The following is a 25,946-nucleotide window of genomic DNA, read 5'->3' as shown; positions in this document are numbered from 1 at the left end:
TGATCTTCGAAGCTTATTTCCAACTTGAACCACCTCTTAACCAGTAGTAGAAATTTCCTATCTGTTGGGAAGAATCGTGCTTTCTTTTATTTGTTGTAAAAATACTTCCTTCACCCTTCCTGAAATTATAACAATAGCATTTAAAAGCAGTGGCTTCCCTTCATTGTAGTGGGTTTTTTTAAATGATTTTTTTTTCATGTTTTTAGGAAGGTGAGGTCTGGCCCAACTCATCAGCTGACATCACTGTGTACTTTAACCCTCGGGAAGCCAAGCTCTACCAGCAGACTGTTTACTGTGACATTTCAGGTAAAGACTCCCTCCGTGGGGTAAACTCAGGTTACCAAGTGCCCAGAGCGTAAAGTGGTGTGTGTGTATGCGGTGGGCCTGGGAGGGGGGCAGTGCCCAATGTCAATAGAGGAACAATGGAGTCAAGCTTGCACGTCACACTTCTTTTTAGAACAGATCACACTTTGTAGTACGTTACAGTTGTGGTGGGATGAGAAACCATGGATCTGGGTTACCCTTGATGTTTAGACCCGTAAGAATAGACTTGATATAAATTCTCATAATGTTGTATTTTTTTAATATATTTGACTACTTAACTTTCCCTTTTAAAGTTTATATCAAAATAATGCATGCCAAATGAGATATGAAGGCAGCCTGGCATTAGCCAGAGCCGCAGGAGGGTGTATAAGTAGGGGGCAACTTATGGCTTTAGAGGATTGGATACATATACAGAGGAATTAAGCCAAAAAGTAAATACATCGAGTATAACAAGAGCCAGTTTTTTTCACTCTTGGAGGACAGAGATACAGTAATGGGATGGAAGAAACCTAAGATGAGCCCTTTGGTATCAGAAAGGAATTGGAGTTATCAGTATGAACTCAGGGTTGCTGATATGCATAGACAAAGAAATGAATGTATATATACATATATGTATGTACATACAGATGCACACATATGTACATAAAAATTTCCTAGCTCTGTCCATTAGGAAGTCATGGAAGCTTTGAGACTCTAATGACAATAGCCATGAACATGGCACCCAAATCTTGGTTTCTAAATCCTGCCGTCCACTTAAAGGAAGCTTGGAAAATTGACTGATTCTAGAACTGAGGCAGAGAAAGAACAAGATAAGCCTGGAACATCCTTTTGTGCTAGAAAATAAGGACATGCTCCAGGAATGACACATATGTCCAAATGACACAGAAGCCAGCTAAGGGACTCCCACTGACCAAATGTGGAATAAGTTGAGAATCAAAATAAATAATGACACTAATAGATTATAATCATTTGAACAAATAGGAATCTATGAATCTACTCAGTAAAATTTACCATTTAGGGAACTCCTTGGTGGTGCAGTGGGTTAAGGATCCAGCATTGTCACTTGCTATGGCTTGGGTTACAGCTGTGACATGGGTTTGAGTCCTCGCTCAGGAACTTCCTCATGCGGTGGGCACAGTCAAAAAGAAAAAAAAAATTGGTATTTGGCAATCATCATAACAACAATTCTGTTGAAAAGCACAAATGAATCTTAAAAAGTAGTCAGTGAAAGCAGAGTATGGTACAAAATTTAACATCGTCCCCGAATATCCTCTCTCAAAATACTTATTAATTATAAAAAGGAGAAAATTAACTTTTCGCTAAAGTAACCTGGTAGATGTTGCTGTAGTTAACACTAGCAGAAACAGAGCAAACCAACCTCGTGAGTTACCCACTAGGATGCAGTGAAAACACAGCATCTCTTCAATGATATTAGGGCCAAAATACCTCACTTGGGTCTGATCATGAAGAAACTTCAAACTAACCCAAACCGAAGGACCAAACAAGGTGATTAGCTTGTAATCTTCAAAAATATCAAGGTCATGAAAGTTAAGAAAAAAAAACCTGAAGAACTGCTTCAGATTGAAGGAGACTAGGGAGATGACAGCTGGATGCAACCTGTGAGCCCGGATTGGATCTTTCCCTGCACAGAAGATTATTGGGCAAAGTAGTTAAATCTTTGTAGTATTCCAGAGACTTTTCAGTATTTTTTAAGTGTTTCAGAATTTTTTAAAGTGCTGATGCCATGAAACAGGTAAAGTATACACACACACACACACACACACACACACACACACACACAGAGATTATAAAGCTAAATAATAGTCTCTTTCTCCAGTACTGCTTTTAAGAAGTACTTTTAGCTATTTCTTGTGGTGGAAATTTCCCTTTCTGATTCCATGCTTATATGGCTATTTGTTGAGTTATCAATTTCATGTATTACTTTTGAGCGCTTAGCATGGAAAGATGAGGACTGAGTTCACATCCATCTCCTCTACCCCTTCCTGGGCTTATTGGGTTGTAATTTACATGTGATGAAGTTCACTCTCTTTCTGCATAGTTCTGTAAACTTTGGGAAACCCAAACACCACCAAAAGCAGGTATAGAATCTCTCCATCACCCCATAAAAACTCCTCATGCCCCATCTGCAGGCAATTTCTTCCCCACCTTAGCCCCTGGCAACCCAATTATTTTCATTATACTTATTTACACGTTTTATGTATTGCCTTAAAATAGCCTTTATTTGTATACTTATATTTTTGGGTCCATCACCTCTACAGATATCTCTTGATGTATAAGGGTACTGTGACCTCTAACCTGCCCACCACCGTTCAACCCTGTTTCTCCTTCTTCTGTGAGTTATTCTGCTTATATATTGTCGTGGTCAATAACCGGGTTCAAGTCTTCTCTTTTGCCCGCATACGTTTTATACACTGGAGGGCCAAGCTGTATCCTGGGATTGCATTTTATCCTCTGTTGGTTGAGTGTTCTGACCCTTAGGATGTCCCTAAGTTCGGCACCTTACAGATTCTCTTGGTTTACTTTCCTCCAGTTTCTTACAACTATACCTTGTTTTAGCCAACTTCCTAATTGGGTTGCCTCTTTTATACCGCTTTTGGTATTTCCAACCGCCCCCATTCCCCCTGGTTTCTGATTCCTCACTTCTTCACTCCTATCTAATTTTAGAATTCATGCTCTCCTCCTTGAAGACATTTCCTCAGAGCCCAGCAGCTTCTTAATCTAATTTAGATCAGTAGCCTCCTGGACACTTGTTCTACAGGAATTAAAAAAAAAAATTCCATCTGCATTCCAGTATATCTTTTCCTTCTCACTCTGCTCAAGTAACTTCCTCAGAAAGACTAGAAGGGAAACTATGATCCTTCTTGCAAGAAAATGTCATATTCTTCCTCCATACTTGCTTGATAATTTAGCTGACTATAGAATTCTAGGTTCAAAATAATTTCTTCACAGAACTTTGAAGACACTGTGCAAACTTTATTGTAAAAATTCAGAAATCTGAAGGTCACCTAATTCTCATGCCTTTACAGGTGGCCTGGTATTTCTCTCATCTCTTCTAGGGTTTTATTTTTGTAGTTGACCAAGACAAGATTTTGACCCTCAAGTATGCATAATAAATGATATTAAATGACACTTAGAGCTATTATATCAGGATGCCCAGAGAAATGCTGACATTTGTTAGTCATAAAAATCTAGGGTAATAGCTATCATGCATTCAAAGGATTTCTTCCAAAGTCTTCTGTTCTGTGGTGGTCTATTTGTATATAAGAATAAGGGAATGGGTTTAATTATCAGGGTAGCTGGTACTACTTTCCTCTGCTGTTTAATATGCAGGTCTCCCCGGAATATGACTGTGGTTATTTTAAACCTGAGGGGGGAATAATAAGAGTACACAATCATTAATATCCCCGAGTGCAAAAATGCCACCATTCTGCTATACCCTGCATGTTTTCAGTCCATGTCTATGCAGTCAGTTTTCTCTGTGTGTAAAAGGGTCAGGCAGTCAAAGAATGGGCTGCCTACCCCAGGACTGTGCCCCCTCCCCTCCCCCAGGTGTGCATCCCTTCCTGATGATGTTTCTGTTATCTTCCCTGGATGTAACCATCGCCTTGACTTTTAGTATAGCTATTTTCTTGTTTTCATATATGATTTTACCTATATATCCATCCCCCTTAGCAAAATAATATAGTTTTAAAAATTTATATATTGAAATCATATTCTATGTCTTATGCTGTTAGCACTCGGAAGATAAATCCACTTAATGAATATTGATTAAGTGAATGAGCAAATAAATTAAAACATGAATGAACGAGTGAATGAATCCTAGTTTGATCTGATCTCTCCCTTGCCCATGGATGGGGATTCTCAAGATGGCCCCAGAGTGAATGCAGAGTGGAGCAGGAGTTTCTGCACTGGCATGTCTGTTTCCACACTTCAAACCAGGATCCTCTACCCTGGACTTCTTAATGGATCTGGAGGAAATGTTGGTATATCATTGTTCAGACACAGGCTGGAAATGGGCCAATAGCCCCCACATCACAGGTGCTGGGACCTCCCTCCCATCAATGGCTCCCCTGAGACAACGTGCTTGGCCATATTCCAGGGGGCTGGCTGCTCTCCAGGAGGTTCCCAAACATTACATAAATAATTGCTTTCATCTATTGTTTCCTTTGCCATTCTGGATTCTGCCACAGAATTCACATCCTGGGTAAATTGAATAGTGTAATTTCCCATCTGCTTGACATTCTTCGTTATTTTGTTAGTGGTTTATTAAAAGATACGATTGCCAGGGAAGGGTTTTGTTTACATAGTAATTCCATATTATCTTCCCTGTAAATTCCATGCAATTCTATGTGTCTTTTCAAAGGCTGGTGCTCATTCCTTACTATTATCTTCAAAGAATTGTTAAAGCCTCCTGGTTTTAGATCACTGAGAACTCCTTCTTAGGCAAATAGAAAATCTCCCCCCCCCGCCTTGTTTTGTTTTGTTTTGCTTTGCTTTGCTTTTGTTTTCCTATGTACTTTGAGCGTATAAAAGCAGATACATATAGATATGCTTTTCCTCATAACTTTTTACATAAATGACACCATACTTTATACAATGGTCCTATCACTGCTGTTTAAATATTTCTTAGAGGTTATTCCATAGCAGTAAATAAAGAAGGGCCATTCTTTTTTCATGGTTGTATAAGAATCCTTTGTGTTTACATACCACCATTTGACTGTTAACCTTTTCGTCACTGAGAAACAGCACACAGATTCAGGAATGTACGTGATTCGTGCAGTGGCAGGCAGAGTAATGGCCTCCCCAAGATGTGCATTCCCCAGAACCTGTGAATGTGTCACTGTGGATGTGTTGCACTGCATGGCAAAGGGGAATTAAAGCAGAAAATGAGATGTAAGTTACTAATGAGCTGACCTCAAGGCAAGGAAAATACCCTAGATGGCTCAAGAATCTTCACAAAGGTCCTTACACGTTGAAGAGGGAGGCACAAATATCCATCTCAGGGTCAGAATTAGGCCCCATGAGAAAGACGTACCAGCTCTTTCTGGCTTTGAAGATGGAGAGGCCAAAAATTCAGGCAGCCTCCAGGAAATAGAAAATGCAAGAAAATGGATTTCCTCCTAGACCCTCTAGAAAGGGACACAGCCCTGCCAATACCCTGACTTTAACCCATGCATTTTGGATGTAGACCTCCAGAACTTTTAAGATAATGAATTTGTACCTTAAACCACTAAACTTATGGTAATTTGTTATTGCAGCAATGGGGAGCGTAACAAATAATTGTAAAGCAGGCATTATTAGGTAATTGCCACCAAGATGAATAATTAACTTGTTTCCAGCCTGCGTTTTCCGTCCCCAGTCACGCGCCCTTCACTCCCTTCCCCGTCCCCTAAGACACTCGCCATTCTGTCCTTCATGATTATTATCTCCTTGCTTTCATTTATAGTTTTCACTCCTTTGTACATAAAGCTACACATTATACTTCGGTGCTGCCTTCTTTCAGAATGTACATAATCGGAATCAATCTGCATGCCACATCCACGTTTTTACTTACAGATCTCGCTGCATTTTATTTTCCCTGTTGTATAGTGTTCCGTTCTGTGAATGTATGTTCAGAGAAAGAAAGCAGCAGGCAAGGCCAGTGTCACTGGTTGTGAGGGAGGCATCTTGGGATACATGAAATTTAACCCATTTCTCCAACTGCAACCTCTTCCTCTTTTGAAAGCTTTTCTATCTAGGCACCCTAAGTACAAAAATGTACAAAAACATAGTTCCTGCCCTCAGAAGGCACAGAGATCACTGGGGGAGACTGATACATGAACCAAAAGTTAAGTAATACTATGGAGTGAATGAATGATAATAACAGAAAAAAATACAGGACACACAGCTCAGTCTTAGGGTTTTCAAGGAAAGGTCCCTAGAGAAAATGACTCTTGAGAGGTTTGTTAGTCAAGCAGGGAAAAAAGTGAGTGCAGCCGGGGGTTGAACCCACATCCTCATGGATACTAGTTGGGTTCATCACCACTAAGCCACAATGGGAACTCTGAGAAATTCTTTCTGTGTGTGAGTGTGTGTCTTTTTAGGGCCACACCCGCAGCATATGGAGGTTCCCAGGCTAGGGGTCAAATCAGAGCTATTGCCGCTGGTTTAAGCCACAGCTCACAGCAACACCAGATCCCTAACCCACTGAGTGGGGCCAGAGATGAAAACTGCATCCTCATGGATGCTAGTCAGATTTGTTTCCACTAAGCCACGATGGGAGCTCCCGAGAAATTATTTTCTTGATCAACTACTTTTCATTTACTTTAAATTACATTTTCAGTCATCAAATACTTCAAAATATTTCCAACATAAAGAAAAATACAGAGAATAATACACCAGTATCTTTTATACATACCCAGATTTAGGAAAACAAATGGAAATGCCCATGTTTTTGGTAGAGAAAATCAACATTATAAATAGGTCATTTCTCCTGGTAAATGTAATGTGATCCCAGTGATAAGATCAATAAGGTTGTTTTTTTAAAAACTGTGTTGATTCTAAAATTCTTATGGAAGAGTGAAAGAGGGTTGCCTAGAAAATTCAACAAGGATACTGTTAGGTGTACTGGCTCCACCATATGTTGAAACTTATAAAGCCTATTATAAATACAACTAGATGGCTCATGAACATGAAGAGAAAACAGCCATCACATCAATATTCATTTTTCTTTTCATCCTTACCAGTCATTATCATCAGCAGCATCCTGTCCTAATCCTCTAAATCTTATCCTCCTCCAAATCCATTTTTCCCAGTGTCCTTGGTACGTGAGCAAAATAGAAGCCCCAATTTGTTTGTCACTTTGTTCTACTTATCTTTTGATGCATAGCAAACCACCCTACATTTAGTAGCTAAAACAACTAGCAATCACTTATTTTACTCACGAATCTGTGATTTGGGATTCAGCAAGGACAGTTCTCTTTGCGCCACATGGAGACAGCTGGACAAGCTAATATTATTTTATAGCTCCTCCACCTGCATATCTGGTATTTAATTCTGGCTATTGAAAGGGACCTCACCAGGTTCTGTTTGCTGGAACTGCTATCTGTGTTCTCTGCATGTGGCTGCTTGCTTCCTCAGAGCATGAACAATGGACTGAAGTGTTGAGATGAGAAAACTACTGCAGTCTAATTGTCATTTCTTTAGGTTATCTCTTTTAAAATCAGATTGTTATTATGAAATGCTTTATGCTTTGACGTTCTATAGTTTCATTGAGATGAATTTGCCTTTATTTATTAAGGATTAGTCCTTGAGATGCCTCTGCTATCTAGAAACCTTTTATCACTTCTGGAGAATCTCAGCACTTATTTCTTAAGTATTCTTTTCATCTTGTTATCTTAATTTTCTTCTTCTGGAAATTAGATATATGTCTTTCCCATGGAATCACAATGTTTTTTTTTTAAATTTTTATTTATTATTATTATTTTTTTCTTTTTAGGGCCGCACACATGGCATGTGGAGGTTCCCAGGTTAGGGGTCCAATCCAAGCTACAGCCTCTGGCCTATGCCACAGCCACAGCAATGGAGGATTCGAGCGGCATCTGTGACCTACACCACAGCTCACAGCAATGCCGGACCTTTAACCCACTGAGTGAGGCCAGGGATTGAACCCACAACCTCATGCTTCCTAGTTGGATTTGTTTCCACTGCACCTCGACAGGAACTCCCACAACGTTTTTTAACCTCTCCTTAACATTTTTGACTTCTTTGTCTCTGTATGATACATTCTGGGGGTTTTTCTGAGATCTTTCCTCCAGTTGACTAATTCTTTTTTCAGCTGTTTCTACTGTGGTATATTTATTCAGTTTTTATTTCATCAGCTTGGGTTTTCAGTTGTAGAAGTTCTACTTGATTTTAATATTCATTTTTCTCCTTCAAATGGTTTCTATTTTTTAATTTACCTCTTTAAAGATTTTGAGAATGCTATGATAGAGTTTTCTTTAAGACTTTTCTATTAGCTCAAACTCGGGGTACTAATCTGCACATTTGTGGTAACCATGGATTTGCTCATATTGAACTGATTCCTCAGATGGCTTGAAATGTTTGTGTTGTTAGCTCATTTTTGGCCTGTCTTATGGAGTGAGTGTTTGGTTCCTGGCTCCACCCCCAATCCCACAATTCATTTTCGAAACATGAAACTCAGTGTGATGGTATTTGGAGATGGGACCTTCAGAGGTAATTAGGCCTTCATGAATGGAATTAGTGCCCTTATAAAAGAGACCCAGAAAACTCCCTCACCCCTTCCTCAGTGTAAGTGAGAAAATAGCATCTATGAACCAGGAGTGAGCTCTCCCCACAGCAGGTACTGGATCATAGCTAGGAAGTCCAAGAGCAAGGTGCTGGCAGATTCCATGTCTGGTGAGAGCACCTTGCTCTTCGTTTTCCCAGCCTCCAAAACTGTGAGAAATAAACGTTTGCTGTTTAAGCCACTCTTTCTATGGTATTTTCTTATAGCAGCTCAAATAGACTAAGACAGCAGGGTACTGGATGTGTGTTCCTTCAGAACAGCTTTTTATTTCTTTAAGCCCTTACAACTTCTATTTTTCTCAGTTTCTGATTCTTTCACCTATAATATTGTGTCCATTTGGGTACTATACCTATATATAGAACTTTAATTTCTCATAGGGTTCTCTGTCCCATATTCATAGTATAAGGTAGAGGACAAGCTTCATCACTGCTTCCCTAGACCAATAGGTAGAATTGCTGTAGTTTCCTTTTTGGAAAGAGGTATTCTTCTCAAGGTTCTGGATTTAGCAAGAATCTAAGTTCAATTCCTCATTCCCAGATAGGAACAAAGCCACATGCCTTGTTTCTGTGAGGGTGTGTTTAAACTGAAGCCATCAGACCATAAAGCTGTCTGTACTTTGCGGATCTCCGAGTTTCCTTTTTATTTCTAGCACCTGGTATTTTCCTTTCTTTCTTTCTGTTGGGCTTGGATGAGTGTTAAGACTATGTTCTTGTCATACTTATAATAAGCTTTTTATGTGTGTGTATTAGAACTAGAAGCATGGACTGAGTCAGCCTGCTCTGCCATGTGGTCAGAAGTTAAGGTAGTAAACAGTGTTCATGTGTTTCTCGAGGCAATGTCCTTAGAGAACCTGCATAGAGTCACTCTGGCTGCTCATTAAAAATGTAGATTCTTGGGTTTCATCTGTTTTATTGAATCAAAAATGTGGAGTTCCTGTCGTGGCACAGTGGTTAACGAATCCGACTAGGAACCATGAGGTTGCGGGTTCGGTTCCTGCCCTTGCTCAGTGGGTTAACGATCCGACGTTGCCGTGAGCTGTGGTGTAGGTTGCAGACGCGGCTCGGATCCTGCGTTGCTGTGGCTCTGGCGTAGGCCAGTGGCTACAGCTCTGATTAGACCCCTAGCCTGGGAACCTCCATATGCCGTGGGAGCGGCCCAAAGAAATAGCAAAAAGACAAAAAAAAAAAAAAAATGTATGGATAGTGCTAGATGATATCTCTTAACAAGGACTAAAAAAGTTAAACGTGTAACAGGGTTTCAGGACACAAGATTTACATAGGGAGAAATCAGTGGTGTTTCTCGACAGTGAACAATGGGAAATTGAGTTTTTATAAAGCAATATTACTTACATTAAAAATATGAAATACTTAGAGATAAACTTGACAAAAAAAATGTGTGAGAATATACATTGAAAACTGTAGAACATTGCTGAGAGAAATTAAAGACCTAAATTGTTAATAGGTGGGTAAATTAAACATCATTACAATGTCATTTTCTCCAAAAATTCATCTATAGATTCAATGCAATTCACATCAAAGTCCCAGCTGCTTTTTTGGTAGAAATTGACAAGCTCACTGTAAAATTCATATGGAAAAGCAAAGAATTTAGAATAGCCAAAACAACTTTGGAAAAGAAGAATAAAATGGGACGGTTACTATGACCTGATGTTAAGATGACTGTTAAGTTACAGTAGTCATGATAAGCCATGGTAATATCTCCATCTCAAAATTCTTAACTTAATTGCAGCTTTTGTCATAAGGCAATATTCACCCTTTTGCCATGTGAGTGGTATTTATAGGTTCCAGGAATTAGGGTGTGGATGTCTTTGGGGCCATTATTCAGCCTACCACAGATCCTATATGGGGGCCCAGCTGTTTTAGGTCTTTATACAGTTCTGTATGAAGTCCTTCTTTCCTTACTGATTTTCAACACTTGCTCTATCATAAAGCAAATTTACATATATGTGTGTATTTATTTTGTATTCTATTTCCTTAGACATGTTTCACTCTCTACCCCAATACTATATTATCTCAATTACAGTAGATTTTAATATGAGAAAGGGCAAGTCCCTTCAATCTATTTTTCTTTAGGAATGACTTGGTCATTACCAGCCTTTTGATTTTATACTTAAATTTTATAGTGAGCCATCAAATTCCACCACATTCTACTACCTGGCATTTTGTTTAGTAGAGCATTAAGATTATAGCTATAGATCAGTTGGAGAAAGATGGACAATTTTATAACATTGAGCCTTCCTTTTCAAGAACATAATGTAGTTTTCCATTTATTTAGATCTCTCTTAATATCTTTCAATAAAGTTTTATAATTTGCTCTTTAAATGTCTTAGGTATACTGTTAGATTTATTTCTAGGTACTTTATATTTTTATATGCTGTTGTAAATAATATATTGAAAATTAACTTTTCTGATCGTTGCTATGTATTGAAATGCAGTTGACTTTTTTTCAGTTTCTTTTATTATTATTATTATTTTATTTTATTTTCCCACTGTACAGCAAGGGGATCAAGTTATCCTTACATGTATACATTACAATTACATTTTTCCCCCACCCTTTCTTCTGTTGCAACATGAGTATCTAGACAAAGTTCTCAATGCTACTCAGCAGGATCTCCTTGTAAATCTATTCTAAGTTGTGTCTGCTAAGCCCAAGCTCCTGATTCCTCCCACTCCCTTCCTCTCCCATCAGGCAGCCACAAGTCTTTTTTCCAAGTCCATGATTTTCTTTTCTGAGGAGATGTTCATTTGTGCCGGATATTAGGTTCCAGTTATAAGTGATATCATATGGTATTTGTCTTTGTCTTTCTGGCTCATTTCACTCAGTATGAGATTCTCTAGTTCCATCCATGTTGCTGCAAATGGCATGATGTTATTCTTTTTTATGGCTGAGTAGTATTCCATCGTGTATATATACACCACGTCTTCCGAATCCAATCATCTGTTGATGGACATTTGGGTTGTTTCCATGTCCTGGCTATTGTGAATAGTGCTACAATGAACATGCGGGTGCATGTGTCTCTTAAGTAGAGTTTTGTCCGGATATATGCCCAAGAGTGGGATTGCGGGGTCATATGGAAGTTCTATGTATAGATTTCTAAGGTATCTCCAAACTGTTCTCCATAGTGGCTGTACCAGCTTACATTCCCACCAACAGTGCAGGAGGATTCCCTTTTCTCCACACCTCTTCCAGCATTTGCTATTTGTGGACTTATTAACGATGGCCATTCTGACTGGTGTGAGGTGGTATCTCATGGTAGTTTTGATTTGCATATCTCTTATAATCAATGATGTTGAGCATTTTTTCATGTGTTTGCTGGCCATCTGTATATCTTCCTTGGAGATGTGTCTATTCAGGTCTTTTGCCCATTTTTCCATTGGGTTGTTAGCTTTTTTGCTGTTGAGTTGTATAAGTTGTTTGTATATTTTAGAGATTAGGCCCTTGTCATTTGGATAATGTGAAACTATTTTCTCCCATTCTGTAAGTTGTCTTTTTGTTTTCTTTTTGGTTTCCTTTGCTGTGCAAAAGCTTTTCAGTTTGATGAGGTCCCATGGGTTTATTTTTGCTCTAATTTCTATTGCTTTGGGAGACTGCCCTGAGAATATATTCATGACGTTGATGTCAGAGAGTGTTTTGCCTATGTTTTCTTCTAGGAGTTTGATGGTGTCCTGTCGTATATTTAAGTCTTTCAGCCATTTGGAGTTTATTTTGGTGCATGGTGTGAGGGTGTGTTCTAATTTCATTGCTTTGCATGCAGCTGTCCAGGTTTCCCAGCAATGCTTACTGAATAGACTTTCTTTTTCCCATTTTATGTTGACTTTTGTATAGTGACTTGGTAACCATCAATCTTACTTTCTTCTGTTAATTTTTAAAACTATGTAAGTTCTTTAGGATTTTCCAGGTAGATAGTCCTAAAATATGTGAATAATGGACAGTTTTTTCCCCTATTTATACATCCCCCCCCCTTTCTTATCTTACTGCACAGGAATAGAGTTCAAGTGTCATATTGGACATCTGAGATATCTTAGATGGAGAGTTTTTGCAAGCCCATGGTTGTACTTTCTGGTATTTAATGCAATGTAATTTATCACATTCATGGATTTTTGGGCTATAAAAGGGGTTCTACAATATCTCTCCCTGCTTCTCATGTGTGAAACCAGGACACTGTAACCATAGATGAGAAGCTACCTTATTTTAAAAATGTCATAATATTTTTCTCTTCTAATAAGGAATCTCTCCTTAGAGCTTACTAGTTCCTTCTGGCTTGTCCGTCTTGCTGCCTTTGCCAAGATAGGAAAAATCCCGACTTCAACAACCTTATGGAAAATTATCATTTGTAACGTAATCCTAAAATTTGGACTAACTCTTGCAAATGCAAGGCTGGATGTTACCGGTATCCCTATTCTCTCCTGCGTGAAGAACATGGCTGACTACAAATAAGACAATCTCCTTTGAAGCAATTAATAATTCCCAAAGAAGCATTGGCTCACTGCTTTATTACACCACGTCTTTCTCCCTCCCTCTCCCTTTTATTAAGGAAGGCAGTCAAGGTAACAGATTGGGAAAGCTTTAAGCCTGACAGTTATAAATAGTCTTGCAGTTTATTCCACAATGTATTTGCACTTCTCTTTCTTTGCCATTCCAAAAGTTGGATCTCTGTCAAAATACTTTTCTCTTGACCATGGAGTACAAAACGTTGTCTTGAAAACAGGTTTGAAGATAAGAACTCTAAAATAATGGAGTAGGTGATGAGGTTTAGACTCTCTGAAAGTGTTACTGATGTTCTAGAGTCTTGTCAAACCAACACCTGACCTTTAGAGGAACGTCTTTTCCAGGGGTCAGGTGGGTCGAGGGAACCCTTTGAACAAATGAACTGTCCCAAATATTGCCAAGATTGCTCTTGTTTCTTATAATCAGAGCAATACTTGCCTAATGACCACTGTGCTGCCAAGCACTAGAGGGGACCCAGAGACAAGTATTCTTGTCTTTAAGGACAGTCAGGGAGGGAATTCCTGTCATGGTTCAATGGTTAACGAACCCAACTGGTTGAGGACGTGGGTTCAGTCCCTGGCCTTGCTCAGTGGGTTAAGGATCTGGCATTGCCGTGAGCTGTGGTGTAGGCCACAGATGTGGCTCGGATCTGCTGTGGCATTGCCATGGCTGTGGTGTAGGCCGGCAGCTATAGCTCCGATTAGACCCCTAGCCTGGGAACCTCCATTTGCTGTGAGTGTGGCCCTAAAAAAAAGACAAAATAAATAAATAAATAAAAATAAAAGGATAGTCATGGAGAAAAAGTGTTAAAGATACAGAAGCTAAATAACAATAGAAGACAGTGGAATATATAATGATGATAATAAATTAGAAATATCGGTTGTTCAAAGTGTATTTGCTGTAATACTGAAAATTATATCTAACAGAGTAGCAAAAGTGGTTTTGAATGTTCAAAATGTTTCATTTTTCCTTAAATAACTTGAAATTTTCAAGGTGCAAATTTAAGGAAAACCTCTCAAATTATCAAATATTTTTAAGAGTGTTAATACTATCAGGGAGGATGTGGAGGGATAGAAAGCATTAAATATTGGTGATGTTTGTGTGTAAATTAGTACCACCATTCTGGAAGGCAGTATGGCCATAGCTGTCAAACTGTCAAATCTGCATCCCTCTGTTCTGGCATTCCACTTTCATTGGTGGGCTGGTGGACTGGGGAATTTAGATCTCTTCTCTTTCTCTCTCTTTCTCTCAACTAAAAGTGCAAGGCAAAATATTTTTTCAAGACTGTTTTGAAGGGAAAAGAGAGCTGCCCGAACAGTGGGGGGTTTGGGGGGGCCAACATCCAGGAGAAGAAAGAAATGAAACAATTAGACTTTGGGGGCCTCTGTAACCTTAGTAACTGTTTTTTGGGAAGATACTGCAGAGACTGAAAATTTAAGCAGCGTTAAGGAAGAAAACGTAGGAGTTCATAGGATGCTGAAGGAGAAAGGGCCCTGGTGATCTCCCAGGTTTGAGGGTGGGACCCAGTAGAGTGGAGACTGGAAATGGACCCGTTCTCATAAAAACTAGATCTCAGCTTTGGATCATTTTCTAATTATAGATTTGATTAAGACCGTTCTCCACTAAACTTCCAAGGGATGGTTAATCCCTAATGTTCAAGGTATCGATTACATATGAGGAATTAATTTTCTCTCTACATGTCTAGCTTATTGCTAACTACCTAACCTTCTTGGGAAAATGTTGAAAATAGTCACTCTAGTGATTTTCTGTAGGACTTAATTCTCCCACAGAGTCTTTCTGCCAAAGGTTAGACTAGGTTGTCTGGGATTGCTAATATCCCCTAGTTACCAGCCAGAACCTGGAGGAAAATAACATCTTAGGGTTTCAGATTTTCTCTAAAGTTATTTACATATGCTAGTTAGCACTCACTCAAAAATAACCAACTACGTGAGGCAGTAACACAATCTGATAGAACACCAAGATAAACAATAGGAAGAAACTCATAGAGAGCCAGGTAATAGAATTTTTAGATAGAGATTTTTTTTTTTTTTCTTTTTATCGCCACACCTGTGGCATATGGGAGTTCCCAAGCTAGGTGTCATGTCGGAGCTGTGGCTGCCAGTCTATACCATAGCCACAGCAACACCAGATCCAAGCCCATATCTGCTGCCTATGCCACAGCTTATGGCAATGTCAGATCCTTAATCCACTAAATGAGGCCAGGTATCAAACCTGCATCCTCACAGAGATGTCAGATCCTTAACCTGCTGAGCCACAACAGGAACTCCCAGACACAGATTTTTTTTTAATGTTCTTACTAAAGAAAAAATTGAGCAGAGACTTGGAGACTATTAAAGAAAAACTAATAGGAAGTCTAGAACTGAAAAGTTATAGTGATAAATTTAAGAACTCAGTAGATAGCTTGTTAGGTACAGCCAGAGGTAAATTTTGTAATTTTTTTCTTAGGTAAATCAAAGAAAATAGACACACTAAAGTATATGGAGACTAAATAAATAAAAGAGTATAAGAGTTCAGTGAAATGTGGCAAAAAAGATCATTCTATATATATATGTGTATATATATGATATGTATATATGTTATACATAGAGAGAGAAAGACATGAGAAATGAAGCATAAGCAATATTTAAAAAGATAATGACAAAAAAAATCCAAATTTGATAAAGGATCTTCATCTACAAATTCAAGTGCAATAAACCCCAAAAAGTTTCCCAACAAACCTGGGCACATTATAGTAAAACTGCTGAAAACCAAAGACAAAAAGAGAGTGTTCAAACAGTCAAAGGAAAAGATGTATTATCTCAAATGAGCTATAAGGCCCTAAGCTGAGTTCTCAACAGAAATGGTGGAAGGAATAACAGAATGACATCTTCAAAGTGCTTAAAGGATATATAGGAAAATTGATTATAAATGTATTCATGGATATTATTTACATTATAATTTGTTGTAATGAATAGTTGGAAACCACTTAAATATCCAATAAGAGAGACTAATTAAAAATATTTACTTCATCTTTAGGCGATGATATGGAGAAATGTTCCAGGTGTATTGTGAAGTGAAAAAAAGCAGGCTACAAAATAATATACAGCATATGCTCTCATTTACATTAACAGTGCTTAAATGTGATCACACGTGGAAGAGCTGACATGAAAAATACTAACAGTAGTTATCTTTGGGTGGTAGAATTATGAAAGAATTTCCACTTTCGGAGTTCCAGTTGTGGCTTAGTGGTTAACGAATCCGACTAGGAACCATGAGGTTGCGGGTTCGATCCCTGGCCTTGCTCAGTGGGTTAACGATCCAGCATTAACGTGAGCTGTGGTGTAGGTTGCAGATGTGGCTTGGATCCCGCGTTGCTGTGGCTCTGGTATAGGCCGGCAGCAAGAGTTCTGATTAGACCCGTAGCCTGGGAACCTCCATATGCCGTGGGAGCGGCCCCAGAAAAGGCAAAAAGACAACAACAACAACAACAAAGAATTTCTACTTTATAATGTTTTTATAATGTTTGGATATTATCAAGTGCAGATAGACCCCATTTTAAAAAACAAAACAAGGAAGTTCCCATCATGGCTCAGTGGAAACGAATCTGACTAGCATCCATGAGGACGCAGATTCAATCCCTGGCCTCACTCAGTGGGTTAAGGATTTGGCATTGCTGTGAGCTGTGGTGTAGGTCACAGACACAGCTCAGATATGACGTTGCTATGGCTACAGCTCTGATTCCACTCCTAGCCTGGGAAGCTCCATGTGCCACAGGTGTGGCCCTAAAAAGACAAACAAAAACAAAAAACAAAAACAAACCAAAACCAAGTGACTAAGTATAGTTCCCTATGCTATAACAACAGATCTCCTTGCGCATCCACTTGTGATGGAACATGATGGAAGATAATGTGAGAGTGTGTGTGCAATAAAAATCTTACAAAAAAATTTTTAAAATTTAAAAAGAAAACAAAAGTGGTTAGTACTTTCAAGGCTTATGCTCTGTACTGACCCTGGATCCACTGTGCATGTGTAGTAAGGGATACTGTTTAGTGGATTCCATTTCCTCTGCATGAAAGAAGCTGAAAAGTGAGGGTCAGGTAAGACTCCTAGACCCAGGTCCCTTAATGCCCTGGATCTGCCTAAACCTAAGGACAATGCGGGTGAACATGTTTCTCGAAGCGACAACTCTCATCTTAGGGTTACTCTTCTCCAATTTAGAGAAATTACTTTCCTTTATAAGAAACTTAAGAATACATTTAAGATTTGTTTAAAATTAAAAAAAAAAATTTCTGGAGTTCCTGTCATGGCGTACTGGAAATGTATCCGACTAGGAACCATGAGGTTGCAGGTTCAATCCCAGGCCTTACCCAGTGGGTTAAGGATCCAGTGTTGCCATGAGCTGTGGTGGAGGTCGCAGATCAACTAATAATAAGGCCTCAGATCTGGTGTTGCTATGGCTGTGGGATAGGCCAGCGGCTGTAGCTCCGGTTAGACCCCTAGCCTGGGAACCTTCATATGCCACAGGTGCGGCCCTAAAAGGAAAAAAAAAAAAAAAAAATTCTGCCAAAATGTCAGCCTAAATTACAACATAAACTGTCCCTTAAAGTTAAGAAACTAACAGTATTCTTGTTTCTTAAAGATGAGCTAGATCTTCAGCATTGGTTAAATGACAGTCCCCTTAGTCCAGTGCAGAGTTGGTGCAATAATCTTGAATGCTTATCTTAATAGCAAGTTGCGGGTAATCTGAGGTAGTAAAGCATCATTTAGGGTAATAAAGTCTGGATTGTTTGTACAGGCCGAGAGATCCGTCTGCCCCTCCGAATCAAGGGGGAAGGAATGGGGCCAAAGATTCACTTCGACTTTGAGTTGCTGGATATCGGAAAAGTTTTTGTTGGATCTGTACATTGTTATGAGGTAAGCACAAGAATTGCTCATCGAGACTCAAAAGTACTTGGATATTTTGGTTTCATTTAATGTGTTTTTATTGATAGAAAATTTATGCAATCATGGTTTTGTGGCCATTAATACCCCTCCCGACCCCAAATGATCAGACTCCTCCTCCTCCCTCCTAGCCCTGTTGAGGGAAGCTTTTTCCATCCTCTTCAGCCCCTCTAACGTCACAAAAATCATCACAGCCATAATTTAATTGGTTTCATCATCATTGTTTTGTAAGCTGTAAGGGGCAACACTGTAAATACATCTCTCCGTCTGTTTAATGCCTGTTCTCTGATGACAGAAATCCTACTGATCAGAGGACAGAAAACCTTGTCCATTTTCCAGAATGTCCTACTGAGGATAGTTGTTCGCACACTTCAGAATTTTTTCTAATTTAAAATTTTAATTTTCTCTGATTAAAAAACCAGTCATCATGGTTTCCAAAAGAGACTTCCCTGCTTTGTCTTTCCAATGAAGTAGACAATGATTTTTTTTACATGACATATCCATGGGTTAGAGAGGGCCAAGCTCCTTCAGTGTCACCTCCTCACTACATGTGTAGCCAGGATACTTGTTTACACTGTATCAAACTATAACCATGGAAACTTTATTGTAGAAATATTCCTAAATTATTAGTGTTTATATTGCTATAGAGGTAATACTAAAAACATTTATTTAATGAGTGACAAGTAGGTGTCAGGTTCCATACTTTATTACATGTGCATGTCTTCATATGTGTGTGTCGTTCCTAATCCTGGAGCCGTGAATGGTAGGTTTTACTGTACCTGTTTTACAAATGAGAACATGAGACACACAGAGGTTAATTTAGTCAACAGCCTTGCCGATGTGTGTTGAGCCCACGTGCAGTGGTGCACTTGGTTCTCCCAAAACCCCTATGGCAAAGGTACAGTAACTGTATCCTTTTTATAGCTGAGGAAGCCAAGGCTTCGAGAAATTTTACAGTTAAGGAAATGCTATATACTGTAACAAACAAAAGCAATAATATATATGCTCTAGGACATAATAAAAATCTCTTTTGTGGCCAACATGAAGTCCCAAACAAGCTTGCTCCTCAGCAGATGGTTCTCCTCCAGCAGAGGACCAGGACCCCAATCTCCTTCCATTTCACAGCTCTGCCACCGGTAATATGTGACCTGCCTGACAGCAGTCTGAGATGTGTCACAGGTAGACGGAAGAAGAGAATGGAGAGGCTCACATGGGAGGGTTTTTTTTTTTTTAATTAAAGTATAGTTGATTTACAATGTTTCTTCAAGTTCTGTCGTACAGCAAAATGACCCAATCACGCACAGTTCCCTGTGCTGTACAGTAGGGCGCCATTGCCCATCCATTCCAAATATAACAGTTTGCATCCAAAAAACTCCCCAAATACCCATCAGTCCCGCACTCCCTCCCCCTTCCCCCGTGGGAACCCCAAGTCTGCTCTCTTTGGCTGTGATCTGTTTTTCTTTTTTTAGATAAGATCATCTGATCCATATTTTAGATTCCGCAAATAATATCATATGGTATTTGTCTTTTTCTTTCTGCCTTACTTCACTTAGTATGAGAATCTCTAGTTCCATCCATGTTGCTGCAAATGGCATTAGTTTGTCTTTTTTATATTCCATTGTACATATGTACCAAATCTTCTTCATCTGTTGATGGACATTTGGGTTGTTTCCATGTCTTGGCTATTGTGAGTAGTGCTGCAGTGAACTTAGGGGTGCATGTATCTTTTTCAGTGAAGTTTTGTCCAGGTATATGCCTGGGAGTGGGATTGCGAGATCATGTGGCAGTTCTATATTTCGTTTTCTACAGTACCTCCACAGTGTTTTCCATAGTGGTTGTACCAGTTCATATTCCCATCAACAGTGAAGGTGGATACCCTTTTCTCTATACCCTCTCCAGCATTTGTTATTTGTTGACTTGTTAATGATGGCCATTCCTGCTGGTATGCCTCATTGTAGTTTTGATTTACATTTCTCTAATAATTAGTGATGTTGAGCATTTTCCCTATACCTATTGGCCATCGTATGTCTTCTTTGGAGAAATGTCTATTTAGGTCTTCTACCTGTTTTTCAATTGAGTTGTTTGTTTTCTTTTTGGTGTTGAGTTGCATGAGTTGTTTGTATATTTTGGAGATTAGGCCCTTGTCTGTTGCATCCTTTGCAAAGATTTTCTCCCATCCCATGGGTTGTCTTTTCATATTTTTTAAAATGATTTCCTTTTCTGTGCAAAAGCTTTTGAATTTAATTAGGTCCCATTGGTTTTTTTGTGTGGCTTTAATGTTTATGCACGTGGGAGGTTTTTATAGGAGGTAGCACTAGAGTTTGCGTGTATCACGTTTGTTCATATCCTGTTAGCTTCTGTAACTGCAAGGGTGGCTGAGAGATGTTGTCTAGCTGTAGGCACAGGAAGAAGAGGATATGGGTTCACTGACAGGGCAAAACCTGACTCCCACATTTGTTAAGTAACTTGGCCAGGTCACACAGCTTGTAAATATTTGTGAGCACTTGGTTGCTAGGGCCCTATATCCTGTGGGAAGAGAAGGCACTTTGCCTGCTTTTCAGTCCCTCAGGCTCTCATCAGGGGCCAATCTGGTCTACAGCCAGCTCAGCTCTCAACATAGCCTAACCTGGCAAGGGCGTAAGTGCCCAGTGGATGATGAGGGCCACCTACAGTGTCATTCATCTCACCTTCATTGGCGTTAACTATGGCCCAAATGGGATGATGTGAATGTTGTTAAGGTCATGATGAGATGGAATATATATAAGAGCACAATTAAATGAGGTAAACAGCCACACGACTATTATAAAATGAAAAGGAACACAGCTGCTATGTTACAGTGTCTTGTATTGCATTCTGAAAAAAAAAATGGTCACTTAGGGAAGGGAAGAAAGGTACAGGAGTTCTTGTTAAATTGATTTTCTGTCTATAATTTATCCAGTGTGTATTCCCTTACGCCTTGCAGACTATGTCTCCTAGATGCCACATTGGAAAAGGACCTTTAGTTCTGATGCAAAATGGATAGGGTTGCCCTGAAGGTAATACTAATTTCTTACATATTTAACAAAGTGTGCTTGAGACCATCGCTTCCTGCTCTCCCAGATTTGAACAGCAAAGAAACCATGGCCAGCTAAATAGGTGTTAAATGAGGTGCTGCATCAGATTGGACAGTTTTGAGAGCTGTGCAGTGGCAGAGAAGGACACAGTAAGGTGCTTCTTATGGGAATATTTTGCACTCTCTGCGTATTTAATGCTGATGCCTCATTGCATCTCTTTTTCAATTTATTACGTTACTTACTTGAGACAAATTTGAATAACCAGCTATTGCTCTTAGTCATTGCTGAGCTTAGCAGATACATAAAGAATAACCCCAAGAGTATACACTATTCCCCAGTGTGATTAGAAGGAAAACAAATGAGAGGTGAAGTTCTACTATACATTTTCTCCTCTTCAAGGAATTGGACGGCAAGGGTAAAAGCATTGCTAGGAATCAAAAGATGTAAGAACTATGTCCCAAACAATTTGCTGGATTCTGTGTACATAAGGAGGTGCTGCTTTGTCAGGGGGAGAAAAATGAAAAATGCATATTCTTGAAAATAGAGGAGCTGGCACCTTATAGAAAATCTGGGTAAAATATTGTTATGAACAACAGCAAAAATGGCCTCTGTGCACCAACTCCAAGGGAAGAACAGGGGTCCTTCAAATTGCCACTAAGACCTTTCAGTTGCCTTCAAGTTACCACTAGTGCATGTCTGTTGCTTCTCAAGTACGAGTAAATCTTAAACCCCTTCTGCTTAGCGCTGGGGACATAAATAACAATCCCTGTGGTTTATGAGCACACTTTGCCATGCACTATTCTAAAAGTTACATAAATTAGGACTTCCCATTGTGGCACAGTGGAAATGAATCTGACTAGTAACCATGAGGTTGCAGTTTCAATCCCTGGCCTTGGTCAGTGGATTAAGGGTCAGGCGTTGCCGTGAGCTGTGGTATAGCTTGCAGACACGGTTCGGATCCTGCATTGCTGTGGCTGCGGTGTAGGCCAGCAGCTCCAGCTCCAGTTGGACCCCTAACCTGGGAACCTCCATATGCTGCAGGTGCAGCCCTAAAAAGCAAATAAATGCATAAATATTACGTAAATTAATAAATTTCATTTCCACAGCGATTTGAGGAGTTAATAGTACTTATATTTAACAGGTGGAGAAACAGGCACAGAGAAGAAGCTAAGCAGGTTCTGTGAGGTCACTGAGCTAGTAAGTCAGTCATTGGAAAAGCTGGGATTTGAACCCAGGTATTTGGCTTTTGAGTCTCCGGTCATAATCACTTTTCTAGATGACCTTTTTAAAAGGATTAAAGGATGAAGCATGATTCCTCCACCAGGGAACTTAGAACAAGGGAGACGGGCAACAAACATAGAAAGATGAATAACACATCCATTAACCGTGTTTCTCCTGGCAGAAATGATTGTCTTCCTTAGCGAGACTCCCTGACTCTGTCCTACTTATGCTCTTGATTCCTTCTTTCCTGCTTCTCAGGAGGCTCCCTGATCTAGTGGGACCCCCTACATTCACCCAGGCCCTACTCCCTTGGTTACCTAGTCCCCTTTTCTTACCGCATCTAGGCTGGGCTCTGAGCATGCATCATCTCATTTAATAGTGTGATAGACTAGATCTGCCTTCCCCCCAGTTTTCTCTTTTAACCACTAATCTTCTCAAAACAAGAACAGTCAACCACTATTTCCTCTGCATCTACTCACTCCCTAAACACTTGTACTCTGGATTCTACAGTCACGCCCTACTAAAATTACTTTCTTCTTCAAAGGCAGGGATAGCCTCTAATTAAAAATAAAGACATCTGGGAATTCTTGTTGTGGCTCAGTGGAAACAAACTCAACTAGTATCCAGGAGGATGTGTGTTTGATCCCTGGCCCCCTCAGTGGATTAAGGACTCGGCATTGCATCAGACTATGGTGTAGATCACAGATGTGGCTCAGATCTGGCGTTGCTCTGGCTGTGGTATAAGCTGGCAGCTACAGCTCTCAACCCCTAGCCTGGGAATTTCCATATGCCACACCTGTGGCCCTAAATAAATAAATAAATATTTAAAAATTTCTCAAAGCTTATTCTTTGAGAAATTTGATATTTTATCAAAGCTTATTCTCCTTAACTTCTGTCCACATTTAACCCCTTCTGGAAATTCTCTCTTGGCTTTCTAGGTTTCTGATGCATACCCCATTGTTTTCTGAATCTTCCTTCATGATCTCCTCTTTTTTTCCTCCAATGCCTAGAGTGTAGGTCAAGGGCACTTCCTACATAGAGAGAATGGCTGTTTACCCCTTCAGGTGTAAGCTTTGGCAAGGAATAGTGATTGTGTTCTAGAAGTCCAGAAATAAAACCATGTAGATATAGTACAGGTTCATGGACAGGAATTGTGAGAGATGGGAGTGGGGGTGGTAGACTACATCAGCTGTAGAGGTCTCTGAATGCCAGGCATGAGCTTTTAACACACACAAGCAAATATGGGCAGTGACTTGGTTCTAGAACGCTAGCATATAGGAATAAAGTTTTTCTGTAGTGACACAATGGCTCACATAAGCATCCCCAAACCATTATCCATCCAATAGAAGATGAGACGAAAATATCCTTATAGGATGAAATCTAATGGTACAACAAAGAGTAGTATCCTTGCAATCTGGAATCCACCATAATATCTCATTTATATTCTTCAAGCTACATTTTAAACATAAGCTCAGATAGTTCTTGCTTCTCTCTTCTGACTTTTTATTTTTTTACACGCCACTTAATCCCAGCCTTCTTAAATATATAAGAGAAATACTTTATATGCCTTCCCTTGTTTACTTCATCCCAAAAAGGTATTTTAAGGCTCATCTTCAGTAGATGTGATTACGATCAATCTTTATAGCATGAGTATAAGGCACATGACTAACTCCATTTTAAAGAGGAGATAAAAACACAAAATTACTTTCTGGCTTGGAATTTCTATCTTCAAACATTCAAGACAGAAGACTGTTCATTTATTCCCCCTGGAGGTTTTCTTTATTCTAATTCTTGCAGCTGTCTCTGTGTTGGTGCTTATGTGAAAAGAAGTCAGAGGCGCACTGCCTACTTTTCCTTCTTGCCTTTTTGACATAGGCGGTACTCTCCAACAAAGGCAGCATTGATGCTCTCTTCAGCGTGATCCCTCCAACTTCAGCCGTGGGGGCCTGCTTTGTTTTCAGTCCCAAGGAAGGCATCATTGAACCGAGTGGAGTGCAGGCTATCCAGATCTCCTTCAGTTCTGCCATCCTGGGGCACTTTGAGGAAGAGTTCCTGGTCAGTGTCAATGGATCACCTGAGCCTGTGAAACTGACCATTAGGTAAGTTACTTCTACAGGTAATGTGGACGCTAACTGAAGTTTTTACCTTCTGATTTCTTAAACTTCAGAACTACATCACCTCACACATTACTGGAGAGTTAATAGATTGCCAAAATATTCATTTTTTATTAACAATAATGATACTCATTTGAAAATAATAACCATTCGGTTCCCTACTGATTGCTTTTAAATGTTTGAGCACAGAAGTAAAATGTAAAAATAAAATCCTTTCATAAAATTCTTTTAAAAATCCAAAACTAGGAGTTCGCATCATGACTCCGTGGTTGACGAACCCGACCAGTATCCATGAGGATGCGGGTTTGATCCCTGGCCTTGCTCAGTGGGTTAAGGATCCGGTGTTGCTGTGGCTGTGGTGTAGGCCAGTAGCTACAGCTCTGATTCGACCCCTAGCCTGGGAACCTCCATATGCCACAGTTGCAGCCCCAAATAGACAAAAGACAAAAAAAAAAAAATCCAAAACTAGATAATGTCTTGAATGTCCATAACGGTCTTTGCTGATATGCACATATCAACATACTGGGTTGTCTTAAATTTCTACCCATTATTTCCCTCTTGAACATGTGTAACCTATTTAATATGGATGCATATGCTATTTTTGGATCTAGTTTTTCTGTAAGCTATATAACCTTGTAAAATAAGGAGTTAAACATTAAATTGTTTTCTACTTACTCTCTGTAATTTAGTATGTCTAGGGAAAGTAAGTTATTAACATCTGGATAAAATCATCTCTTTGACTATGCTTTGCCTGTTATTGCAGTTTCTTTAAACCTTAATTTTTGTTTTTATTTAAGGAAATGATTTAAATGCTCTCACCTATAATGCTTCCAGGAATTATAAAAGAGTCTACTTATACTGTCAGTCAGCCAAGACCAGACATTTGCCACTTTTGTGCTGAAAGTTTTTTTTTTTTTTTTTTTTTGCTTTTTAGGGATACACTCATGGCATATGGAGGTTCCCAGGCTAGAGGTCTGTTTGGAGCTACAGCTGCTGGCCTACACCACAGCCACAGCAACATCAGATCCAAGCTGCATCTGCAACCTACACCACGGCTCATGGCAACACCCAGTCCTTAACCCACTGAGTGACGCCAGGAATCAGACACACAACCTTATGTTTCCTAGTCAGATTTGTTTCCATTGCACCACAACAGAACTCCTGTGCTAGAAGTATTTCAACGGCTTCTCCAGTTGCTTTCTTTGTTCTTAGGTTTTAAAAAGAATAATACATTGGGCAGATCTATAACTTTGGTTCCTGGTGCTTAAAAAGATCATGGCTTCAGAACATATTGCAGGTTCTATTTGGATTTCCACAACAACAGGTTGTTAATTACTATGGTAGTCTCTCTTAGCATAGTTCAGTAACCTAGCAGGACATCACTCCATCTAGAGCTGGGGTCTCCTTGGGATCTGGAGATAACATGGAAAAGAACAGATATATATGGCCTGGAGGACCCTAGGAAAACTTAATGATCTC

General features: G+C 39.5%; 1 protein-coding gene across 6 annotated transcripts in view; it reads left to right on the top strand.

The window, feature by feature from the left end:
• Positions 1-25,946, top strand: part of HYDIN (HYDIN axonemal central pair apparatus protein) — a 549,453-nt gene that overhangs the window by 300,235 nt on the left and 223,272 nt on the right. For all 6 annotated transcript variants that reach the window (XR_014805538.1, XR_014805539.1, XM_084959659.1 and 3 more), the window contains 3 exons: positions 207-306; positions 17,934-18,052; positions 24,229-24,452. Coding sequence is in view for 4 of the 6 variants with exons in the window: in XM_084959659.1 (XP_084815785.1) it covers positions 207-306; positions 17,934-18,052; positions 24,229-24,452 (443 nt within the window). In the remaining 2 variants the exon portion in view is untranslated. The remainder of the gene's footprint in view (positions 1-206; positions 307-17,933; positions 18,053-24,228; positions 24,453-25,946) is intronic.

The sequence above is a fragment of the Sus scrofa genome, chromosome 6 (assembly GCF_054392235.1).
Source record: "Sus scrofa isolate SSC_HxYL_T2T_F1_AM1 chromosome 6, Sscrofa_HxYL_maternal_Yorkshire_Landrace_v2.0, whole genome shotgun sequence".
Classification (NCBI taxonomy): domain Eukaryota; kingdom Metazoa; phylum Chordata; class Mammalia; order Artiodactyla; family Suidae; genus Sus; species Sus scrofa.
This window is presented reverse-complemented; position numbering and strand designations above follow the sequence as displayed.